Source organism: Eriocheir sinensis, chromosome 23 (genome assembly GCF_024679095.1).
Source record: "Eriocheir sinensis breed Jianghai 21 chromosome 23, ASM2467909v1, whole genome shotgun sequence".
Classification (NCBI taxonomy): Eukaryota; Metazoa; Arthropoda; class Malacostraca; order Decapoda; family Varunidae; genus Eriocheir; species Eriocheir sinensis.
The window spans coordinates 1728465-1751606 of NC_066531.1; the positions used below are offsets into that span (position 1 = coordinate 1728465).

A 23142-nucleotide genomic window follows, 5' to 3' on the forward strand; every position below is an offset into this window, starting at 1 on the left:
TTAAGAACGTTTTGAGGTTAAATCTATATAAGCGGATATCAATTATAACCTCAGATAAACGTTTGCTGGCACTCTCAAACGTTTCCCTTTAAGAATACGTAGTAATTAAGAATATATCCCCATTGATCTAGTGTTTGTTAAGAACGTTTTGAGGTGAAATCTATAAGCGGATATCAATTATAACCTCAGAAAAACGTTTGCTGCCACACTCGAACGTTTTCCTTTAAGAATACGTAGTACTTAAGAATATATCACCATTGATGTAGTATTTGTTAAGAACGTTTTGAGGTTAAATCTATAAGCGGATATCAATTATAACCTCAGATAAACGTTTGCTGGCACTCTCAAACGTTTTCCCTTAAGAATACACAGTAAGAATATATCCCCAATGATCCAGTATTTGTTAAGAACGTTTTGAGGTTAAATCGATAAGCGGATATTAATTCAAACCTCAGAAAAACGTTTGGTGCCATTCTCAAACGTTTCCCTTTGAGAATACGTAGTAATTAAGAATATATTACCATTGATGTAGTATTTGTTAAGAACGTTTTGAGGTTAAATCTATATAAGCGGATATCAATTAAAACCTCAGAAAAACGTTTGCTGGCACTCTCAAACGTTTCCCTTTAAGAATACGTAGTAATTAAGAATATATCACCATTGATACAGTATTTGTTAAGAACGTTTTGAGGTTAAATCTATAAGCGGATATCAATTCAAACCTCAGAAAAACGTTTGATGCCATTCTCAAACGTTTCCCTTTGAGAATACGTAGTAAGTATATATCCCCATTGATGTAGTATTTGTTAAGAACGTTTTGAGGTTAAATCAATAAGCGGATATCAATTCAAACCTCAGAAAAACGTTTGGTGCCATTCTCAAACGTTTCCCTTTAAGAATACGTAGTAATTAAGAATATATCCCCATTGATGTAGTATTTGTTAAGAACGTTTAGAGGTGAAATCTATATAAGCGGATATCAATTCAAACCTCAGAAAAACGTTTGGTGCCATTCTCAAACGTTTCCCTTTAAGAATACGTAGTAATTAAGAATATATCACCATTGATGTAGTATTTGTTAAGAACGTTTTGAGGTTAAATCTATAAGCGGATATCAATTCAAACCTCAGAAAAACGTTTGCTGCCATTCTCAAACGTTTCCCTTTAAGAATACGTAGTAATTAAGAATATATCCCCATTGATGTAGTATTTGTTAAGAACGTTTTGAGGTTAAATCTATAAGCGGATATCAATTAAAACCTCAGAAAAAACGTTTGCTGGCACTCTCAAACGTTTCCCTTTAAGAATACGTAGTAATTAAGAATATATCACCATTGATGTAGTATTTGTTAAGAACGTTTTGAGGTGAAATCAATAAGCGGACATCAATTAAAACCTCAGAAAAACGTTTGCTGTCACTCTCGAACGTTTCCCTTTAAGAATACGTAGTAATTAAGAATATATCCCCATTGATGTAGTATTTGTTAAGAACGTTTTGAGGTGAAATCTATAAGCGGATATCAATTAAAACCTCAGAAAAACGTTTGCTGCCACACTCGAACGTTTTCCTTTAAGAATACGTAGTAATTAAGAATATATCCCCATTGATGTAGTATTTGTTAAGAACGTTTTGAGGTTAAATCTATAAGCGGATATCAATTAAAACCTCAGAAAAACGTTTGGAGCCACACTCGAACGTTTTCCTTTAAGAATACGTAGTAATTAAGAATATATCCCCATTGATGTAGTATTTGTTAAGAACGTTTTGAGGTGAAATCTATATAAGCGGATATCAATTCAAACCTCAGATAAACGTTTGCTGGCACACTCGAACGTTTTCCTTTAAGAATACGTAGTAATTAAGAATATATCCCCATTGATGTAATATTTGTTAAGAACGTTTTGAGGTTAAATCTATAAGCGGATATCAATTAAAACCGCAGAAAAACGTTTGCTGGCACTCTCGAACGTTTCCCTTTGAGAATACGTAGTAATTAAGAATATATCCCCATTGATGTAGTATTTGTTAAGAACGTTTTGAGGTTAAATCTATAAGCGGATATCAATTAAAACCTCAGAAAAACGTTTGCTGGCACTCTCAAACGTTTCCCTTTAAGAATACGTAGTAATTAAGAATATATCACCATTGATGTAGTATTTGTTAAGAACGTTTTGAGGTTAAATCTATAAGCGGATATCAATTAAAATCTCAGATAAACGTTCGCTGCCACACTCGAACGTTTCCCTTTAAGAATACGTAGTAATTAAGAATATATCCCCATTGATGTAGTATTTGTTAAGAACGTTTTGAGGTGAAATCTATAAGCGGACATCAATTCAAACCTCAGAAAACGTTTGCTCCCACTCTCGAACGTATTAAGATCAACGTTTAGACATTTGCGTAGCGCATTTAACCCTATAGAAAGGCATTCCCAAAAATTTGAACGTTGGTCGCGCAGTATAAACGTGCGCCATTTGAAAACAACGTAGGAAAAAATTAAAATAGAATATAATTGATTGATTGATAGTTAATCCTTGTACGTATAATTAAGGGAGAAGGGAGGATATGCCATGTGATTATACAATTATATATGTGTAGATATCACCATGAAACTCAAAATAAAGGAGTTTCTTAAAATTTAAACTTCCCGGGTATTTATTTACGTGGGCCAAATGGAATTATCGTACGAAAAAATAACGATAAAGACACTGAATTGAATTGAAATATTTAAATAGTTATAAAGAATTAAAAACTTCAATGTACAAAAAATATAAGGAATTAGACTGTAAATATATTGATTATAAATGAAATTGTGGTAGAAAAATAATTAAATATCACGACCCAAAAAATGTCCATATGAGATTGTGAGAATTTAAGGAAACATTAGAACATTTTATTTTAGAATGTACAGTTTTACTTGCAACAATAAGCTATATATCAATCAATTAATATAGCGAATTTAACTTACCGCTAACTTCACGTAACACAGAAAAAAATAATATTGGCAGAATGAGGAATAAAAAAATATACAAGAAATAAAAGAATGTATTAAATTAACTATCCTGAAGATATAAAGATATAGCAAATTTAACTTACCGCTAACTTCACGTGACACAGAAAAAAATAATATTGGCAGAACGAAGAATAAAAAAATATACAAGAAATAAAAGAATATATTAAAATAACTATCCTGGAAAACAATTAAGTCGCAGAAAAATAGAGGAACTTCAGCAATATATATAAAACCTCAGAAAAAAACTTTGGTGATATTCCCAGATGTTTCCCTTTGAATAAATACTGTAAGAATTAAGAATATATCACCATTGAAGTATTAACGTATTAAATGACTGTGTTAATTGGTTGATGTGAAAAATATATATGTAGCGACATTAACTAAGTGCAATCGTTATATATTCACTCATAATGCCACTGCGAGAATGTTATCAGCGAAGTATTACGATCAACGTTAAGCAGAAAAACGTTTGATGCCATTCACAGATATGTATTGAATCATATCGTATTAATGTAGCGACTTATCAAAACTTGGAAAAAATATATCATCCACCATATTGTGAGCTGTGCAATCGTTATATATTCACTCATAATGCCACTGGGAGAATGTTATCAGCGAAGTATTTAAATTAACGTTTTGAGATATGTGTAGCGCATTTAAGGGTGGAATCTAGCAACGCCGCCATTCCTCCTTGGCAACGCTGATTACCGATGCCAGATTATCGTACTCAGCGCCTCGTATTTACCGCTTTCTGAGCCATAGTTATTGCCAAAAATTATTAGATTAGAACTAGAAAAAATTAGATTAGAAAAATTATTAGTCTGGACCATATGGGGTCTGTGGGGGTAAATCTATGTAAATCTATGTAAATCCTTGGCAACGCTGATTTACTGTCTATGCCGATCACCGATGCCAGATTATCGTACTCCGCGCCTCGTATTTACCGGTATCTGAGCCATAGTTATTGCCAAAAAACACCGATAATTAACCATTTAAACGATAACCATAAATAAATGCAGTTATTGGGGTCGAGGAGGCAGTTTTGGGTCTGAAATCGGGAAACACAAGATGCTGAGTACGACAATATGGCAACGTTGTCCGTGCCCCGATGACAAAAGGAATCACCTCGCTGTGCAAAATAGCTCGCATAGGGAGAGGTTCAGCCTGCTAACTGCATATATTTCACTCCCCGCTATTAATTCCTCGTCCGGTATCGACCCTAAAACACTTCACAAACATCAAAGTAACGTTATCAACCACCAGGGGGCTTTACAACACACGAACAGGGCGGATAATGGCGAAAAACACCCCATGTTGACATCCCCCCACTCTGGCATACCTGGCGTCTGGTGGGTGATATTAAACACCAGAAAACACTACAAATGGACAAAACAGACCAAAACCAGGCAAAATAACACGTTTCCGGGGGTGGGTATGTCCTAGTGCGCATGGGTGGTGGAGGGGCGGAGAGCTATTTCACCGCGGAGGTATTTCTCGGGAGTCTCATGTACAGCAAGAGCAAGAGCAGCGCCATTGTCCACAGAGGAGGTCGGCATCTTCATCATCGTCTTAAATAATCACAATAATGGCCTTACACGTCCCTAGAGCCCCGGGATTCGCCTCCATGCTTAAGGACGGCGCCAGGGTAAGTTAAAACCATGATACATAAGTGAAATAAGGCGTATTGACGGTATATAAGGGCGGAGGGAGGAGGCGGCGGCATGGTCGAGGCCTTGGACAAATGACACATGGTCGAGGATTTTCGTGTTTCCATGTGTTCCCGGGAAAGGTCACGCCCGCTGACCTTACCCGAGGACGCCGTGACCTGAAATACATGGTTGTGGAGCGTTGTGGAGTGTTTAATGGCGTTTTGTGGCGCTGGGAGACTAAACTTAAGGGATGACTCAGACCGCCCCGCCTCGCCTCCATATATAAAACATTATCGCATTTTTTGAACTTAATTAAACAGTAACAAGTTTATTGGACTTATAAACGCGAATTAGTGGCCCCAAGTTCAATTTCAGGGTCTAAGTTCGATAAGTGTGGGTCGTTCTTCAATGGCGAATCGAACTTGGTTTTTTATATATATAGTTTTGTGTGTTTTAAATTAATCCGACGTCTTTTTGAACTTAATTAAACAGTAACAAGTTTATTAGACTTATAGATGCGGATTCGTGGCCCCAAGTTCAATTTCAGGATCTAAGTTCGATAATTTTTCCAGTGCCGAATCGAACTTGATTTTTTATATATATAGTTTTGTGTTTTAAATTAATCCAATGTCTTTTTGAACTTAATTAAACAGTAACAAGTTTATTAGTCTTATAGATGCGGATTCGTGGCCCCAAGTTCAATTTCAGGGTCTAAGTTCGATAAGTGTGGTCGTTCTTCAATGGCGAATCGAACTTGGTTTTTTATATATATAGTTTTGTGATGTCTTTTTGAACTTAATTAAAACTGTAACTACTTTATTAGACTTATAAATGCGGATTCGTGGCCCCAAGTTCAATTTCAGGGTCTAAGTTCGATAAGTGTGGTCGTTCTTCAATGGCGAATCGAACTTGGTTTTTTATATATATAGTTTTGTGATGTCTTTTTGAACTTAATTAAACAGTAACAAGTTTATTAGACTTATAGATGCGGATTAGTGCCCCCAAGTTCGATTTCAGGATCTAAGTTCGATAATTTTCCAGTGCCGAATCGAACTTGATTTTTTATATATATAGTTTTATATGTTTTAAATTAATCCGACGTCTTTTTGAACTTAATTAAACCGTAACTCCTTAATTAGACTTATAGATGCAGATTAATGCTTCCAAGTTCGATTTCAGGATCTAAGTTCGATAATTTTCCAGTGCCGAATCGAACTTGATTTTTTATATATATAGTTTTATGTGTTTTAAATTAATCCAATGTCTTTTTGAACTTAATTAAACAGTAACAAGTTTATTGGACTTATAGATGCGGATTCGTGGCCCCAAGTTCGATTTCAGGGTCTAAGTTCGATAAGTGTGGGTCGTTTTTCAATGGCGAATCGAACTTGGTTTTTTATATATATAGTTTTATGTGTTTTATATTAATCCAATGTCTTTTTGAACTTAATTAAACAGTAACAAGTTTATTGGACTTATAGATGCGGATTCGTGGCCCCAAGCTCGATTTCAGGATCTAAGTTCGATAATTTTCCAATGCCGAATCGAACTTGATTTTTTATATATATAGTTTTATGTGTTTTAAATTAATCCGATGTCTTTTTGAACTTAATTAAAACAGTAACAAATTTATTAGACTTATAGATGCGGATTCGTGGCCCCAAGTTCGATTTCAGGATCTAAGTTCGATAAGTGTGGTCGTTCTTCAGTGGCGAATCGAACTTGTTTTTTTATATATATATATAGTTTTGTGTTTTAAATTAATCCGGTCTTTTTGAACTTAATTAAACAGTAACAAGTTTATTAGACTTATAGATGCGGATTCGTGGCCCCAAGTTCAATTTCAGGGTCTAAGTTCGATAATTTTCCAGTGCCGAATCGAACTTGATTTTTTATATATATAGTTTTATGTGTTTTAAATTAATCCGACGTCTTTTTGAACTTAATTAAACAGTAACAAGTTTATTAGACTTATAGATTCGGATTCGTGGTCCCAAGTTCAATTTCAGGGTCTAAGTTCGATAAGTGGTCGTTCTTCAGTGGCGAATCGAACTTGGTTTTTTATATATATAGTTTTGTGATGTCTTTTTGAACTTAATTAAAACAGTAACAAGTTTATTGGACTTATAAATGCGGATTCGTGGCCCCAAGTTCGATTTCAGGATCTAAGTTCGATAATTTTCCAGTGCCGAATCGAACTTGGTTTTTTATATATATAGTTTTATGTGTTTTAAATTAATTCGATGTCTTTTTGAACTTAATTAAACAGTAACAAGTTTATTAGACTTATAGATGCGGATTCGTGGCCCCAAGTTCAATTTCAGGGTCTAAGTTCGATAAGTGTGGTCGTTCTTCAGTGGCGAATCGAACTTGGTTTTTTATATATATAGTTTTGTGATGTCTTTTTGAACTTAATTAAAACTGTAACTACTTTATTAGACTTATAAATGCGGATTCGTGGCCCCAAGTTCAATTTCAGGGTCTAAGTTCGATAAGTGTGGGTCGTTTTTCAATGGCGAATCGAACTTGGTTTTTTATATATATAGTTTTGTGTTTTAAATTAATCCAATGTCTTTTTGAACTTAATTAAACAGTAACAAGTTTATTAGACTTATAGATGCGGATTCGTGGCCCCAAGTTCAATTTCAGGATCTAAGTTCGATAATTTTCCAGTGCCGAATCGAACTTGATTTTTTATATATATAGTTTTATGTGTTTTAAATTAATCCGACGTCTTTTTGAACTTAAACTGTAACTACTTAATTAGACTTATAGATGTGGATTAAATGCTCCAAGTTCGATTTCAGTCTCTTAAGTTCGATAATTTTTCCAGTGCCGAATCGAACTTGATTTTTTATATATATAGTTTTATGTGTTTTATATTAATCCGACGTCTTTTTGAACTTAATTAAACCGTAACTCCTTAATTAGACTTATAGATGTGGATTAATGCTTCCAAGTTCAATTTCAGGGTCTAAGTTCGATAATTTTTCCAGTGCCGAATCGAACTTGATTTTTTATATATATAGTTTTATGTGTTTTAAATTAATCCGGTGTCTTTTTGAACTTAATTAAACAGTAACAAGTTTATTAGACTTATAGATGGGGATTCGTGGCCCCAAGTTCGATTTCAGGATCTAAGTTCGATAAGTGTGGGTCGTTCTTCAATAGCGAATCGAACTTGGATTTTTATATATATAGTTTTATGTGTTTTAAATTAATCCAATGTCTTTTTGAACTTAATTAAACAGTAACAAGTTTATTGGACTTATAGATGCGGATTCGTGGCCCCAAGTTCGATTTCAGGATCTAAGTTCGATAAGTGTGGGTCGTTTTTCAATGGCGAATCGAACTTGGTTTTTTATATATATAGTTTTATGTGTTTTATATTAATCCAATGTCTTTTTGAACTTAATTAAACCGTAACTACTTAATTAGACTTATAGATGTGGATTAAAGGTTCCAAGTTCGATTTCAGGCTCTCTAAGTTCGATAATTTTCCAGTGCCGAATCGAACTTAATTTGTTATATATATAGTTTTATGTGTTTTAAATTAATCTGATGTCTTTTTGAACTTAATTAAACAGTAACTCCTTAATTAGACTTATAGATGCAGATTAAAGGCTCCAAGTTCGATTTCAGGATCTAAGTTCGACTCGTTAGAAAGTATTACCTTGAAATCATGGTAGCCATCCGAGGTTAAGACCGACACTGGTCTATATTGATTATCCGGTTGAAGGGCTGCAACCAGAAGCTTCCGGGAGATTCTGGAAGCTTAACAATATTGATTAAGAAGTCTTTGAAAGCAGTCTAATACATCACAGTTAGGGTTGCACCGATAAGCAGTTGGGCCGATTACCGATTACCGATTAATCGGTTGCCAATAATCGGCCGATACCGATTAATCGGCCGATTACTTTGAAATTGTAAATGAGATTAATATTAATATTATTACTGGAGTGGATACTGATATCACAAAGTTAGAGACATACCTCTACTCTCATGTTTACAACTTTGTTTACTGGGCAGCTGTCATCTTTTGTATGGAGAGCAAATACTTCTTGTAATTTGTTACTTATGATTTGGCAACATCCTGATTTTATTGTTAAAATTTGTCAGTTTTCTCGTTCTTGTGGTGATCGTACGTATATACAGATGCTACTAGAAATGGTAGTGTACAGAGAGTTTATCAATCTCTCACGTCTTGTTCTGATTTACTGTGTTTTACACTGTGTTAGCTTAATTCTAATCTAAAAACACGCTTGTTCTAATTTTTCTATTAGTATACTATAAAATATGCAGAATGGTTACGTATATATTAATTTGATTAAATAATAGCTTTGTGTAGCTACAATGATGAAAAAGTTACATAAATATTGTCCATCAATTAGGTAAAACTGAAAATGGTATGAGGGTATCATACGAACTCTGTAACAGAACGTATCCAGTACCAGTACGGTGAACATCAATGACCACCGGCCAGTGTTGCGCTGTCTGCCATAATTATGGAATTCTGCCATAATTTGGCACGCGTTTGCCATCTGCCATACACTGTCTGCCATCTGCCATAATTTTTGGGGAAAAAAAGTTCTTGAGTAGGTATTGATTCATGTTTGCCTAATGAAGGGGAAAGGAATGACCGCGAAATATCTCTCTCAAATAATTAATGAATTTGAATTGTCTAATGTACATTTGCATATTAACTTGTTTGTAATAAATGCTGTGGAAAGGTGTGTCAAGAGTTTTGGTAACATCACCATCCTTATATCAATATTAATGATATTGTGTTATGTACATTGCACCATAAAAGAGAGAAATTTTTTTTGATAATCGGCCCGATTAATCGGCCAAAAGGCCGATTACCGATTAATCGGCAAAATGGCCGATAAGGCCGATTACCGATTACCTGCCGATTAATTGGTGCAACCCTAATCACAGTATGACATAAGGACATAGCTAGGGCAGGTTAGGTTAGGTTAGGTTAGGTTAGGTTAGGTTAGTTTAGGATTAGGTTAGGTTAGGTTAGGTTAGGTTAGGTTAGGTTAGGTTAGGTTAGTTTAGGATTAGGTTAGGTTAGGTTAGTTTAGGATTAGGTTAGGTTAGGTTAGTTTAGGATTAGGTTAGGTTAGTTTAGGATTAGGTTAGGTTAGGTTAGGTTAAATATGGTTAGGTTACAGCTGGTTTGGTTTTCTTTGTTTTTTTGCATTTTATTCTTTATGATAAATATGTGATAGACTTAACCCAGTAGCAGCGACGGGCCAAATTTGTGGCTTTACCGTGTAGCAGGGGTCAGATTTGTGGCTTTACCGTGTAGCAGCGACGGGCCAAATTTGTGGCTTTACCGTGTAGCAGGGGTCAGATTTGTGGCTTTACCGTGTAGCAGCGACGGGCCAAATTTGTGGCTTTACCGTGTAGCAGCGACGGGCCAAATTTGTGGCTTTACCGTGTAGCAGCGACGGGCCAAATTTGTGGCTTTACCGTGTAGCAGACGGCCAAATTGTGGCTTTACCGTAGCAGCGACGGGCCAAACTTGTGGCTTTACTGTAGCAGTGAGGTCAAATTGTGGCTTTACTGTGTAACAGCGACGGTCAAATTTGTGGCTTTACCAGCGACGTAATAAATTGTGGTTTACTGTGTAGAGCGACGGGCCAAATTTGTGGCTTTTACTGTAGCAGCGATAACAAATTTGTGGCTTTACCGTAGCAGGGTCAGATTTGTGGCTTTACCGTAGTAGTGACGGGCCAAATTTGTGGCTTTACCGTAGCAGCGACGGGCCAAATTTGTGCCATGATATAAACCCCCAAAATAGATGATACAAATTTGGCCCGTCATGCTACACGGTAAAGCCACAAATTTGGCCGTCGCTGCTACGGTAAAGACACAAATATGAACCGTCGCTGCTACACGGAAAAGCCAAAAATTTGACCCGTCATGCTACACGGTAAAGCCACAAATTTGACCGTCGCTGCAACACGGTAAAGCCACAATTTGACCACCTGCTGCTACACGGTAAAGCCACAAATTGACCGTAAAGCCAATTTGACCTAACACGGTAAACGTAAAGCCACAAATTTGACCCGTCGCTGCTACACGGTAAAGCCACAAATTTGACCCGTCGCTGCTACACGGTAAAGCCACAAATTTGACCCGTCGCTGCTACACGGTAAAGCCACAAATTTGACCCGTCGCTGCTACCAGGTTAAAAATGTTCCTACTTGTATTGGGCAGCAGGCAATACTTGTCAGACTAAGACATACGAAATCTTGATGAATGACATAGAAGCTTAGAATATAACATTAAATAACACACTAATACCTTATCTATACTAAACCAAGCTTACTGTTCTGCTTATAATTACAGCACTATGCAGGCCTGGAGGAAGCAGTCTTTCGTAACATCGCTGCTTGTAAGGAGTTTAGCAAGACTTTGAAAACAGCGTATGGGCCACAGGGGCGGAACAAGATGGTCATCAATCATTTGGAGAAGCTGTTTGTGACCAATGACGCAGCGACTATCATCAAGGAATTAGAGGTGAGTTAGATTCCCACTAATAGCCCTTATACTTGGCTTCGTGGTGCAGTGGTTAGCACACTCGGCTCACAATCGAGAGAGCCCGGGTTCGATTCCCAGGCGGAGTGGAAAAGTTTTGGGGGTTTTCCGATACCCTACGCCCCTGTCCACCCAGCAGTGTACCAGGTATTAATCGGGGGTTGTGTCCTGTCTCCTGGGGTCTGTTCCCTTCTCCTATAATTCCTTCCCCTTCTGTCCCTCTCCGGCATATGACCACAGATGTTGCGCCCACTAAACCAAACTTTCCAACTGTTCCCTTCTCCCATAATTCCTTCCCCTTCTGTCTCTCTCCGGCATATGACCACAGATGTTGCGCCCACTAAACCAAACTTTCCAACTGATCCCTTCTCCTATAATTCCTTCCCCTCATGTCTCTCTCCGGCATATGACCACAGATGTTGCGCCGACCAAACCAAACTTTCCAACTGTTCCCTTCTCCTATAATTCCTTCCCTTCTGTCTCTCTCCGCATATGACCACAGATGTTGCTTGACTAAACCAAACTTTCCAACTGTTCCTTCTCCTATAACTCCTTCCCTTCTGTCTCTCTCCGGCATATGGCCACAGATGTTGCCACTAAACCAAACTTTCCAACTGTTCCCTTCTCCTATAACTCCTTCCCTTCTGTCTCTCTCCGCATATGACCACAGATGTTGCCCACTAAACCAAACTTTCCAACTGTTCCTTCTCCCATAATTCCTTCCCTTCTGTCTCTCCGGCATATGACCACAGATGTTGCGCCGACTAAACCAAACTTTCCAACTGTTCCCTTCTCCTATAATTCCTTCCCCTTCTGTCTCTCTCCGGCATATGACCACAGATGTTGCGCCCACTAAACCAAACTTTCCAACTTGATATCGCTCACTGTAAATGGAGTCTTGCAACAGATCAGTATAGCTTTGAAATGTCAACTTCTACTTTGCGTTCCCCACAGATTGAGCATCCTGCCGCCAAGCTGATGGTGCTGGCCTCCCAGATGCAGGAGCAGGAGATGGGTGATGGGACTAATTGGGTCATTATGTTTGCTGGGGCACTGCTTGAGGCTGCCGAGGACCTGATTCGGATGGGCCTGACTCCGACCGATATTGCCGAAGGTTACCAGTTGGCTGTTGACAAGGCCCTGGAGGTTCTGCCAAGCCTTCAGTGCTGGGAGGTGACTGACACACGGAATTTGGAACAGGTAAGATGCTCTCTACTACTACTACTACTACTACTACTACTACTACTACTGTGTGTATTTGTGTGTTAAAGAGCTATTTCTACATTTTTCCTTAACCTCTATAGTTGTGAGGGGCATTTCCAGGGGTACTTTCATGGCCCTGGTGGTACTGTGCCAAGGCTTTCGTATAGCTGTGAGGGGCATTTCCAGGGGTACTTTCATGGCCCTGGTGGTGGTGTGGCAAGGCTTTCGTAGAGTTGGTATAATGGTCTAGTTGGTAGCAAACTCGCCTCACAACCGAGAGAGCCCGGGTTCGATTCCCGGGCGGAGTGGAAAAATTTGGGCGGGTTTTCCGATACCCTACGCCCCTGTCCACCCAGCAGTGTACCAGGTATTAATCAGGGGTTGTGTCCCGTCTCCTGGGGTCTGTTTCCTTCTCCTATGATTCCTTCCCCTTCTGTCTCTCTCCGGCATATGCCCACAGATGTTGCGCCGACTAAACCAAACTTTCCAACTGTTCCCTTCTCCTATAATTCCTTCCCCTTCTGTCTCTCTCCGGCATATGACCACAGATGTTGCGCCCACTAAACCAAACTTTCCAACTGTTCCCTTCTCCTATAATTCCTTCCCCTTCTGTCTCTCTCCGGCATATGACCACAGATGTTGCGCCGACTAAACCAAACTTTCCAACTGTTCCCTTCTCCTATAATTCCTTCCCCTTCTGTCTCTCTCCGGCATATGCCCACAGATGTTGCGCCCACTAAACCAAACTTTCCAACTGTTCCCTTCTCCTATAACTCCTTCCCCTTCTGTCTCTCTCCGGCATATGACCACAGATGTTGCGCCGACTAAACCAAACCTTCCAACTGTTCCCTTCTCCTATAACTCCTTCCCCTTCTGTCTCTCTCCGGCATATGACCACAGATGTTGCGCCCACTAAACCAAACTTTCCAACTGTTCCCTTCTCCTATAACTCCTTCCCCTTCTGTCTCTCTCCGGCATATGACCACAGATGTTGCGCCGACTAAACCAAACTTTCCAACTGTTCCCTTCTCCTATAACTCCTTCCCCTTCTGTCTCTCTCCGGCATATGACCACAGATGTTGCGCTGACTAAACCAAACTTTCCAACTGTTCCCTTCTCCTATAACTCCTTCCCTTCTGTCTCTCTCCGGCATATGACCACAGATGTTGCCCACTAAACCAAACTTTCCAACTGTTCCTTCTCCTATAACTCCTTCCCTTCTGTCTCTCTCCGGCATATGACCACAGATGTTGCCGACTAAACCAAACCTTCCAACTGTTCCCTTCTCCTATAACTCCTTCCCCTTCTGTCTCTCTCCGGCATATGACCACAGATGTTGCGCCCACTAAACCAAACCTTCCAACTGTTCCCTTCTCCTATAATTCCTTCCCCTTCTGTCTCTCTCCGGCATATGACCACAGATGTTGCGCCCACTAAACCAAACCTTCCAACTGTTCCCTTGTCCTATAACTCCTTCCCCTTCTGTCTCTCTCCGGCATATGACCACAGATGTTGCGCCGACTAAACCAAACTCTCCAACTGTTCCCTTCTCCTATAACTCCTTCCCCTTCTGTCTCTCTCCGGCATATGACCACAGATGTTGCGCCGACTAAACCAAACTCTCCAACTGTTCCCTTCTCCTATAACTCCTTCCCCTTCTGTCTCTCTCCGGCATATGACCACAGATGTTGCGCCGACTAAACCAAACTTTCCAACTTTTGTTTCTCCCCAGGTGAGTAAGGCCCTACGCACGGCTATCATGAGTAAGCAGTTCGGCAATGAAGATTTCCTCGCCAAGCTTGTGGCCAGCGCTTGCATCTCCATTCTGCCCGAGAAGACCACATTCAACGTTGATAATGTGAGGGTCTGCAAAATCTTAGGATCTGGCATTCACAAGTCCGAAGTTGTCCAGGTATGTAAGGTAGAGTGATTAAGTGATTTGAGAGTGATTCATTTTAACCCGGTTGCAGCTGGGATCATGTATCTTAACCTGGTAGCATCTGGGATCATGTATCTTAACCCGGTAGCATCTGGGATCATGTATCTTAACCCGGTAGCATCTGGGATCATGTATCTTAACCTGGTATCAGCCGGGATCGTGTTTCTTAATGGTCCCTCCAAGCGAGAAAAATGAGAAAAAATCACCCCTCACACAAACCATTTCATAATACATATCAAAGCATTTGTGATCAGATTATGTATCATCTATTTTGGGGGTTATATCATGGCACAAATTTGGCCCGTCGCTGCTACACGGTAAAGCCACAAATTTGGCCCGTCGCTGCTACACGGTAAAGCCACAAATTTGGCCCGTCGCTGCTACACGGTAAAGCCACAAATTTGGCCCGTCGCTGCTACACGGTAAAGCCACAAATTTGGCCCGTCGCTGCTACACGGTAAAGCCACAAATTTGGCCCGTCACTGCTACACGGTTAAATTCCCACAAATACTAAAACAGGTCACTTGTAACCTTTCTCATAATTCTTGTCCTACAAATGGCTCTCTTGTTAGTGAAGGGTTTCATACATTTAACTATAGAATTATTAGTATTTTACATATTTTAACTATCATATTAACTGCTCAGGGAGGTCACATCATCCCTGCTACAGAAGTGTTACATTGGCAATCAAACAAGAGAGTTCAACTTGACCTGTTCAGCTTTGTATCAGTTATAAGCTTCTTAGGTTAGGTTAGGCGACTGCAAAATGATCACTGAAATCCATGAGAGTTGTTTGGTAGGTATGCTTCCTCTGGGGGCTTCATGGTGCAGTGGTTAGCATGCTTGGCTCACAACCGAGAGAGCCCGGGTTCGATTCCTGGGTGGAGTGGAAAAATTTGGGTGGCTTTTCCGATACCCTACGCCCCTGTCTACCCAGCAGTGAATGGGTACCAGGTATTAATCAAGGGTTGTGTCCCGTCTCCTGGGGTCTGTTTCCTTCTATAATTCCTTCCCCTTCTGTCTCTCTCCGGCATATGACCACAGATGTTGCGCCGACTAAACCAAACTTTCCAACTGTTCCCTTCTCCTATAACTCCTTCCCCTTCTGTCTCTCTCCGGCATATGACCACAGATGTTGCGCCCACTAAACCAAACTTTCCAACTGTTCGCTTATCCTATACTGCCTTCCCCTTCTGTCTCTCTCCAGCACATGACCACAGATGTTACGCTGACTAAACCAAACTTTCCAACTGTTCCCTTCTCCTATAAATCCTTCCCCTTCTGTCTCTCTCCGGCATATGACCACAGATGTTGCGCCCACTAAACCAAACTTTCCAACTGTTCCCTTCTCCTATAACTCCTTCCCCTTCTGTCTCTCTCCGGCATATGACCACAGATGTTGCGCCCACTAAACCAAACTTTCCAACTGTTCCCTTCTCCTATAACTCCTTCCCCTCCTGTCTCTCTCCGGCACATGACCACAGATGTTACGCCCACTAAACCAAACATTCCAACTGTCCTCTTAAAGTCTTCACAGAGCCCATAGCTGAGCGAGGAATGGCCAGACAAGTTGTTACAATGTTGATCATCTCAGACTGTAGATATCTTGTTTGGGATGATGCGTTTGATATATGTGGTTAAGATTCTTCTTTTCTTCCAGGGTATGGTTTTCCAGCGGACAGTAGAAGGATCTGTTACAGCCAAAGAGAAGGCCAAGGTTGCCGTGTACTCCTGCCCCTTTGATGTGACCACCACAGAGACCAAAGGAACGGTTCTGATCCACACTGCCGATGAGCTCGCCTCGTTTTCAAGAGGAGAGGAGAACAGGATGGAAGGGGATGTAAGAGTTCCACAATTTGTAGATGATAACTTATTTGATTTGAGAAATACATTAACAGTACCAAGCCTCACATATGGGCCTGGAATGAAAGTCTGAGGTCTAGAGTGCAGGCAGTGGAAAGGAGTTGCTTGAGGAGTGCTTTTGGTGTGAGTAGAATGGATGGAATGAGTTTTGAAAGAGTGTTTTGGAATGTGAAGGGACGGACTTTGAAGCGGTTTGGCCCCATGGAGTGAATGGAGGAGAGTTGGATGACCAGGAGGGTGTAGGTGAGGGAGATAGAGGGTCGGAATGCTTTATGAAATGGAGGGATAGGGTGCGGGAGACGGGGGAGAGATCAGCGAGGAACTTTGAGCAGGCGAGGAGGGATTGTGGATAGAGATAGATGGAAGCTCTTCTGTCGAGGCCATCCCCTAGGAACAGGTGTCCAGGATATGAATGAATGATATAGAAATATACCTTGATTCTTCAAAATTTAGATTAATGAATGGTGATAGTGTTTTTTAACTAGACTTATATATATGTCTGGAGTAATGGGCGAACAGCTACTCTCTCCGTGGTGCAGTGGTTAGCACACTCAGCTCACAACCGAGAGAGCCTGGGTTCGATTCCCGGGCGGAGTGGAAAAATTTGGGCGGGTTTTCCGATACCCTACGCCCCTGTCCACCCAGCAGTGAATGGGTACCAGGTATTAATCAGGGGTTGTGTCCTGTCTCCTGGGGTCTGTTCCCTTCTCCTATAATTCCTTCCCCTTCCGTCTCTCTCCGGCGTATGACCACAGATGTTGCGCCCACTAAACCAAACTTTCCAACTGTTCCCTTCTCCTATAATTCCTTCCCCTTCTGTCTCTCTCCGGCATATGACCACAGATGTTGCGCCGACTAAACCAAACTTTCCAACTGTTCCCTTCTCCTATAACTCCTTCCCCTTCTGTCTCTCTCCGGCATATGACCACAGATGTTGCGCTCACTAAACCAAACTTTCCAACTGTTCCCTTCTCCTATAACTCCTTCCCCTTCTGTCTCTCCCCGGCATATGACCACAGATGTTGCGCCGACTAAACCAAACTTTCCAACTGTTCCCTTCTCCTATAAGTCCTTCCCCTTCTGTCTCTCTCCGGCATATGACCACAGATGTTGCGCCGACTAAACCAAACTTTCCAACTGTTCCCTTCTCCTATAACTCCTTCCCCTTCTGTCTCTCTCCGGCATATGACCACAGATGTTGCGCCGACTAAACCAAACTTTCCATCTTTCCTCAGGTGAAGGCCCTGGCTGATGCTGGTGTCACGGTTGTTGTTGCTGGTGGGAAGATTGGCGACCTAGCCCTTCACTACCTCAACAAGTATAACATCATGGCCGTGCGAGTCACCAGCAAGTGGGATCTTCGCCGCCTCTGCAAGACAGTTGGGGCCACCATCCTGCCGAAGCTCACATGTCCCACCCCAGAAGAAATTGGTCTGTGTGATCGCGTCTTCATGGATGAAGTTGGCGAAATCCCTGTAACAATTTTCCGGTAAGCTTTTCCTCTGATTGAAGTGTTTTTTCCTCAGTGGAGGCGTCTGGAGGAGAAGGAGATTAGGGCTGTATTTCAAGACTCCATCGTTTGTCATATCAGCTATTTCTTAAGGTCAAAGAGGGGGTCAATCTGTTTTTCATGGGTGTTTTTCAAGGTTCACGGCACAGAGGAAGGGTCAAACTACCACCAGGGTCATAAAACTACCCCTGGAAATGCTCACACCTCCTACGAAAGCCTTGTCAAATTTGTGTTTCTAGGTTCACGGCACAGAGGAAGGGTCAAACTACCACCAGGGTCATACAACTACCCCTGGAAAGGCCTACAGCTCCTACGAAAGCCTTGTCAAATATGTGTTTCTAGGTTCACGGCACAGAGGAAGGGTCACACTACCACCAGGGTCATACAACTACCCCTGGAAAGGCCTACAGCTCCTACGAAAGCCTTGTCAAATATGTCAACTTGGGCGACGAAATGTTTTAAAATGTGACCATTGACCCGGTAGCAGCTTGGATCGTGCTTCTTAATGGTCCCTCCAAGCGAGAAAAATGAGAAAAAATCACCCCTCACACAAACCATTTCATAATATATATCAAAGCATTTGTGATCAGATTATGTATCATCTATTTTGGGGGTTTATATCATGGCACAAATTTGGCCCATCGCTGCTACACGGTAAAGCCACAAATTTGGCCCGTCGCTGCTACACGGTAAAGCCACAAATTTGGCCCATCGCTGCTACACGGTAAAGCCACAAATTTGGCCCGTCGCTGCTACACGGTAAAGCCATAAATTCGCTACGGTAAAGCCACATTTGGCCCGGTAAAGCCACAAATTTAGCCGTCGCTGCTACGGGTAAAGCCACAAATTTGGCCCGTCGCTGCTACACGGTAAAGCCAATTGGCCGTCGCTGCTACAGTAAAGCCACAAATTTGGCCCATAGCTGCTACGGTAAAGCCACAAATTTGGCCCATCACTGCTACACGGTAAAGCCACAAATTTGGCCCCTCGCTGCTACACGGTAAAGCCACAAATTTGGCCCGTCGCTGCTACACGGTAAAGCAACAAATTTGGCCCGTCGCTGCTACACGGTAAAGCCACAAATTTGGCCCGTCGCTGCTACACGGTAAAGCCACAAATTTGGCCCATAGCTGCTACACGGTAAAGCCACAAATTTGGCCCCTCGCTGCTACACGGTAAAGCCACAAATTTGGCCCCTCGCTGCTACACGGTAAAGCCACAAATTTGGCCCGTCGCTGCTACTGGGTTATGGGACAAAGCCTTATTTTCAAGTTGGCACTGGGAAAGACAGGCTTAACATCACAGGAGGAACAAGAACAAGCTACAAGGGAAGAGTGAGCTTGTGTTTGGTGTACTGAAGGTCACCATTTCTGAGTAACATGTATCTTTTTGCTCCTGATATGATGTAATATGTAGCCTGTCTTTCCCTGTGCAGATAAGGAAATAGGTACTTTAAGCCCTATACCCCTTCTAAAACATGTACTTATCCATCACGCCCCTTCTAAAACACAGGGGGCTTCGTGGTGCAGTGGTTAGCACACTCGGCTCACAACCGAGAGAGCCCGGGTTCGATTCCCGGGCGGAGTGGAAAAATTTGGGCGGGTTTTCCGATACCCTACGCCCCTGTCCACCCAGCAGTGTACCAGGTATTAATCGGGGGTTGTGTCCCGTCTCCTGGGGTCTGTTCCCTTCTCCTATAATTCCTTCCCCTTCTGTCCCTCTCCGGCATATGACCACAGATGTTGCGCCCACTAAACCAAACTTTCCAACTGTTCCCTTCTCCTATAATTCCTTCCCCTTCTGTCTCTCTCCGGCATATGACCACAGATGTTGCGCCCACTAAACCAAACTTTCCAACTGTTCCCTTCTCCTATAACTCCTTCCCCTTCTGTCTCTCTCCGGCATATGACCACAGATGTTGCGCCGACTAAACCAAACTTTCCAACTGTTCCCTTCTCCTATAATTCCTTCCCCTCCTGTCTCTCTCCGGCATATGACCACAGACGTTGCGCCGACTAAACCAAACATTCCATTTTTTCCGTGACAGGCAAGAAGGAGAAGAGTCGAGGATTGCTACCGTGATCATCCGGGGGTCTACCGATAACTACATGGATGACATTGAGCGGGCCGTAGTGGATGCCATCAACACTTTCAAGGGGCTGTGTCGCGTAAGTCTGCCTTGAATTAAGTTGTGATTTTGCATAATTTATTTATTTATTTATTTATTTATTTTGTATATCTAAGGAGACAGTTCAAGGGCGTAAAGAAAGATATTTAAAAGAAAAACCCTGCTACTCTCTGCGCCTGTATTAAGGTCAAAAGGGTGTCCGAAAAGAAAGGTCAGTTGTCCGATAATCTATTTCTCTGATTAAAAGGTCAGAAAAAAAAACTTTAGAAATATCAGTTTCACAAACAGGCAAAATTTTATCCTATGTATCATCTAAATAACTTGTCTATCTCTGGATTTGGGGCTGAAAACATTGGTGAGACATGGATATTTTACCCTATGTATCATCTAAATAACTTGTCTATCTCAGGATTTGGTGAAACATGGAAATTTTACCCTATGTATCATTTAACTTGTGTATCTCAGGATTTGGGGCTGAAAACATTGGCAAAACATGGAAATTTTACCCTATGTATCATCTAAATAACTTGTCTATCTCAGGATTTGGGTCTGAAAACATTGGCAAAACATGGAAATTTTACCCTATGTATCATCTAAATAACTTGTCTATCTCAGGATTTGGGGCTGAAAACATTGGTGACACATGGAAATTTTGCCCTATGTATCATCTAAATAACTTGTCTAACTCAGGATTTGGGGCTGAAAACATTGGTGACACATGGAAATTTTGCCCTATGTATCATCAACATGGAAATTTTACCCTATGTATCATCTAAATAACTTGTCTAACTCAGGATTTAGGGCTGAAAACATTGGCAAAACATGGAAATTTTACCCTATGTATATTCTAAATAACTTGTCTATCTCAGGATTTAGGGCTGAAAACATTGGTGAAAGGAAATTTTGCCCTATGTATCATCTAAATAACTTGTCTATCTCAGGATTTGGGGCTGAAAACATTGGCAAAACATGGAAATTTTGCCCTATGTATCATCAACATGGAAATTTTACCCTATGTATCATCTAAATAACTTGTCTATCTCAGGATTTGGGTCTGAAAACATTGGCAAAACATGGAAATTTTGCCCTATGTATCTTCTAAATAACTTGTCTATCTCAGGATTTGTGTCCCGGAAACATTAGTGAAACATGGATATTTTTCAGGATGGAAGGTGTCTGCCCGGAGCCGGGAGCACAGAGATTGAGCTCAGCCGTCTCATCGAGCAATACGGGTCACAGTGCCCAGGGCTTGAGCAGTACGCTATCAAGAAGTTCTCCGAGTCCTTGAGAGTGTTCCCCAAGGTTAGTTTCGAGGAGTGTGTCGGGGAGAAATAAAAGGGGCTTCGTGGTGCAGTGGTTAGCACACTCAGCTCACAACCGAGAGAGCCTGGGTTCGATTCCCGGGCGGAGTGGAAAAATTTGGGTGGCTTTTCCGATACCCTACGCCCCTGTCCACCCAGCAGTGAATGGGTACTGGGTATTAATTGGGGGTTGTGTCCTGTCTCCTGGGGTCTGTTCCCTTCTCCTATAATTCCTTCCCCTTCTGTCTCTCTCCGGCATATGACCACAGATGTTGTGTCCCGTCTCCTGGGGTCTGTTCCCTTCTATAATTCCTTACCCTTCTGTCTCTCTCCGGCATATGACCACAGATGTTGTGTCCCGTCTCCTGGGGTCTGTTCCCTTCTCCTATAATTCCTTCCCCTTCTGTCTCTCTCCGGCATATGACCACAGATGTTGTGTCCTGTCTCCTGGGGTCTGTTCCCTTCTCCTATAATTCCTTCCCCTTCTGTCTCTCTCCGGCATATGACCACAGATGTTGTGTCCCATCTCCTGGGGTCTGTTCCCTTCTCCTATAATTCCTTCCCCTTCTGTCTCTCTCCGGCATATGACCACAGATGTTGTGTCCTGTCTCCTGGGGTCTGTTCCCTTCTCCTATAATTCCTTCCCCTTCTGTCTCTCTCCGGCATATGACCACAGATGTTACGCCGACTAAACAAAACTTTCCAAACTTTGGCTGAGAGATAACTTGTACGGAATGAATGTTACAAGAGAAATCATTGTTTGAAGTGAGTGATTTTGTAATTAAGTGATAACCTTGTAAACAAAGGTAGAAAACAATTGAGCTAGTCTTTGATTTTTAACCCGGTATCAGCGGGGACCATGTTTCTTAATGGTCCCTCTAAGCGAGAAAAATGAGAAAAAATCACCCCTCACACAAACCATTTCATAATACATATCAAAGCATTTGTGATCAGATTATGTATCATCTATTTTGGGGGGTTTATATCATGGCACAAATTTGGCCTGTCGCTGCTACACGGTAAAGCCACAAATTTGGCCCGTCGCTGCTACACGGTAATGCCACAAATTTGGCCCATCGCTGCTACACGGTAAAGCCACAAATTTGGCCCGTTGCTGCTACACGGTAAAGCCACAAATTTGGCCCGTCGCTGCTACACGGTAATGCCACAAATTTGGCCCGTCGCTGCTACACGGTAAAGCCACAAATTTGGCCCGTCGCTGCTACACGGTAAAGCCACAAATTTAGTTCAGTAACATTTTAACCGTGTAGCAGCGACGGGCCAAATTTGTGCCATGATATAACCCCCAAAATAGATGATACATAATCTGATCACAAATGCTTTGATATATATTATGAAATGGTTTGTGTGAGGGGTGATTTTTTCTCATTTTTCTCGCTTGGAGGGACCATTAAGAAACATGGTCCCCGCTGATACTGGGTTAAGGTTCTGCTGTAATTAAGATCTACTGAATGAGTTTGTTAAATACTTCCTTCATCTCAGGTTCTTGCCGATAACTGTGGAGCAGGTTACCAAGAGACGCTCTCCAACCTCCTGGCCGCACACACCGAGGGCAAGAAAAACGCTGGCTTTGATTGTGAGAACGAGGGATCGGGGGTGATTGATGCCGCAGAGAAGGAAATCTACGACCTCTATCTCACCAAGTACTGGGCCATCAAGTATGCAACCTCCGCTGCCAACCAGATCCTTCGAGTGGACCAGATCATCATGGCTAAGCGAGCAGGGGGTCCGAAGCCAAGGGGAATGGGTGCCCAGGATCCCGATGATGATTGAACTTATCTTACGGAGGGCTGAATTTATATGTACTTTTGGTGACTTCTGGCAACTCAAACGCTTCTTTGCCTATAACCAAATACCTTGCCGTTAACAACCTCAGTGTCAGTATGTTCTGTTTACATTACCAATAAAGTCTTGCACACTAAATCCATGTTTTCAGCAGTGAATGGGTACCAGGTATTAATCGGG

The 23142-nt window shown here is 41.5% G+C and overlaps 1 protein-coding gene and 2 long non-coding RNA genes across 3 annotated transcripts in view; 1 reads left to right on the forward strand and 2 right to left on the reverse strand.

Annotated features, from left to right (window-relative positions):
- The first annotated feature begins 4492 nt into the window (after positions 1 to 4492).
- Positions 4493 to 23100, forward strand: LOC127002344 (T-complex protein 1 subunit theta-like). Its single transcript, XM_050868186.1, has 9 exons — positions 4493 to 4659; positions 11024 to 11194; positions 12167 to 12412; positions 14148 to 14327; positions 16015 to 16194; positions 17453 to 17706; positions 19775 to 19895; positions 21020 to 21157; positions 22660 to 23100. The coding sequence occupies exons 1-9, from the start codon at positions 4600 to 4602 to the stop codon at positions 22948 to 22950; spliced, it is 1641 nt and encodes a 546-aa protein (XP_050724143.1). The 5' UTR covers positions 4493 to 4599; the 3' UTR covers positions 22951 to 23100.
- Positions 12807 to 16008, reverse strand: LOC127002380 (uncharacterized). Its single transcript, XR_007756124.1, has 3 exons — positions 15598 to 16008; positions 13772 to 13859; positions 12807 to 13250 (listed from the first exon to the last, which is right to left on the reverse strand). It is a non-coding gene; the product is annotated as an uncharacterized LOC127002380 (long non-coding RNA).
- The window catches only part of LOC127002372 (uncharacterized), a 43158-nt gene continuing 38676 nt past the window's right edge, over positions 18661 to 23142 (reverse strand). Inside the window, exon 3 of the long non-coding RNA XR_007756102.1 lies at positions 18661 to 19603. This is a non-coding gene — a long non-coding RNA (uncharacterized LOC127002372). The remainder of the gene's footprint in view (positions 19604 to 23142) is intronic.

Coding starts and splice junctions, on each gene's coding strand:
- LOC127002344 (XM_050868186.1), top strand. CDS start 4,600: ATGGCCTTACACGTCCCTAGAGCCCCGGGATTCGCCTCCATGCTTAAG. Junction 4,660..11,023: donor TGCTTAAGGACGGCGCCAGG/GTAAGTTAAAAC, acceptor TTATAATTACAG/CACTATGCAGGCCTGGAGGA. Junction 16,195..17,452: donor AGAACAGGATGGAAGGGGAT/GTAAGAGTTCCA, acceptor ATCTTTCCTCAG/GTGAAGGCCCTGGCTGATGC.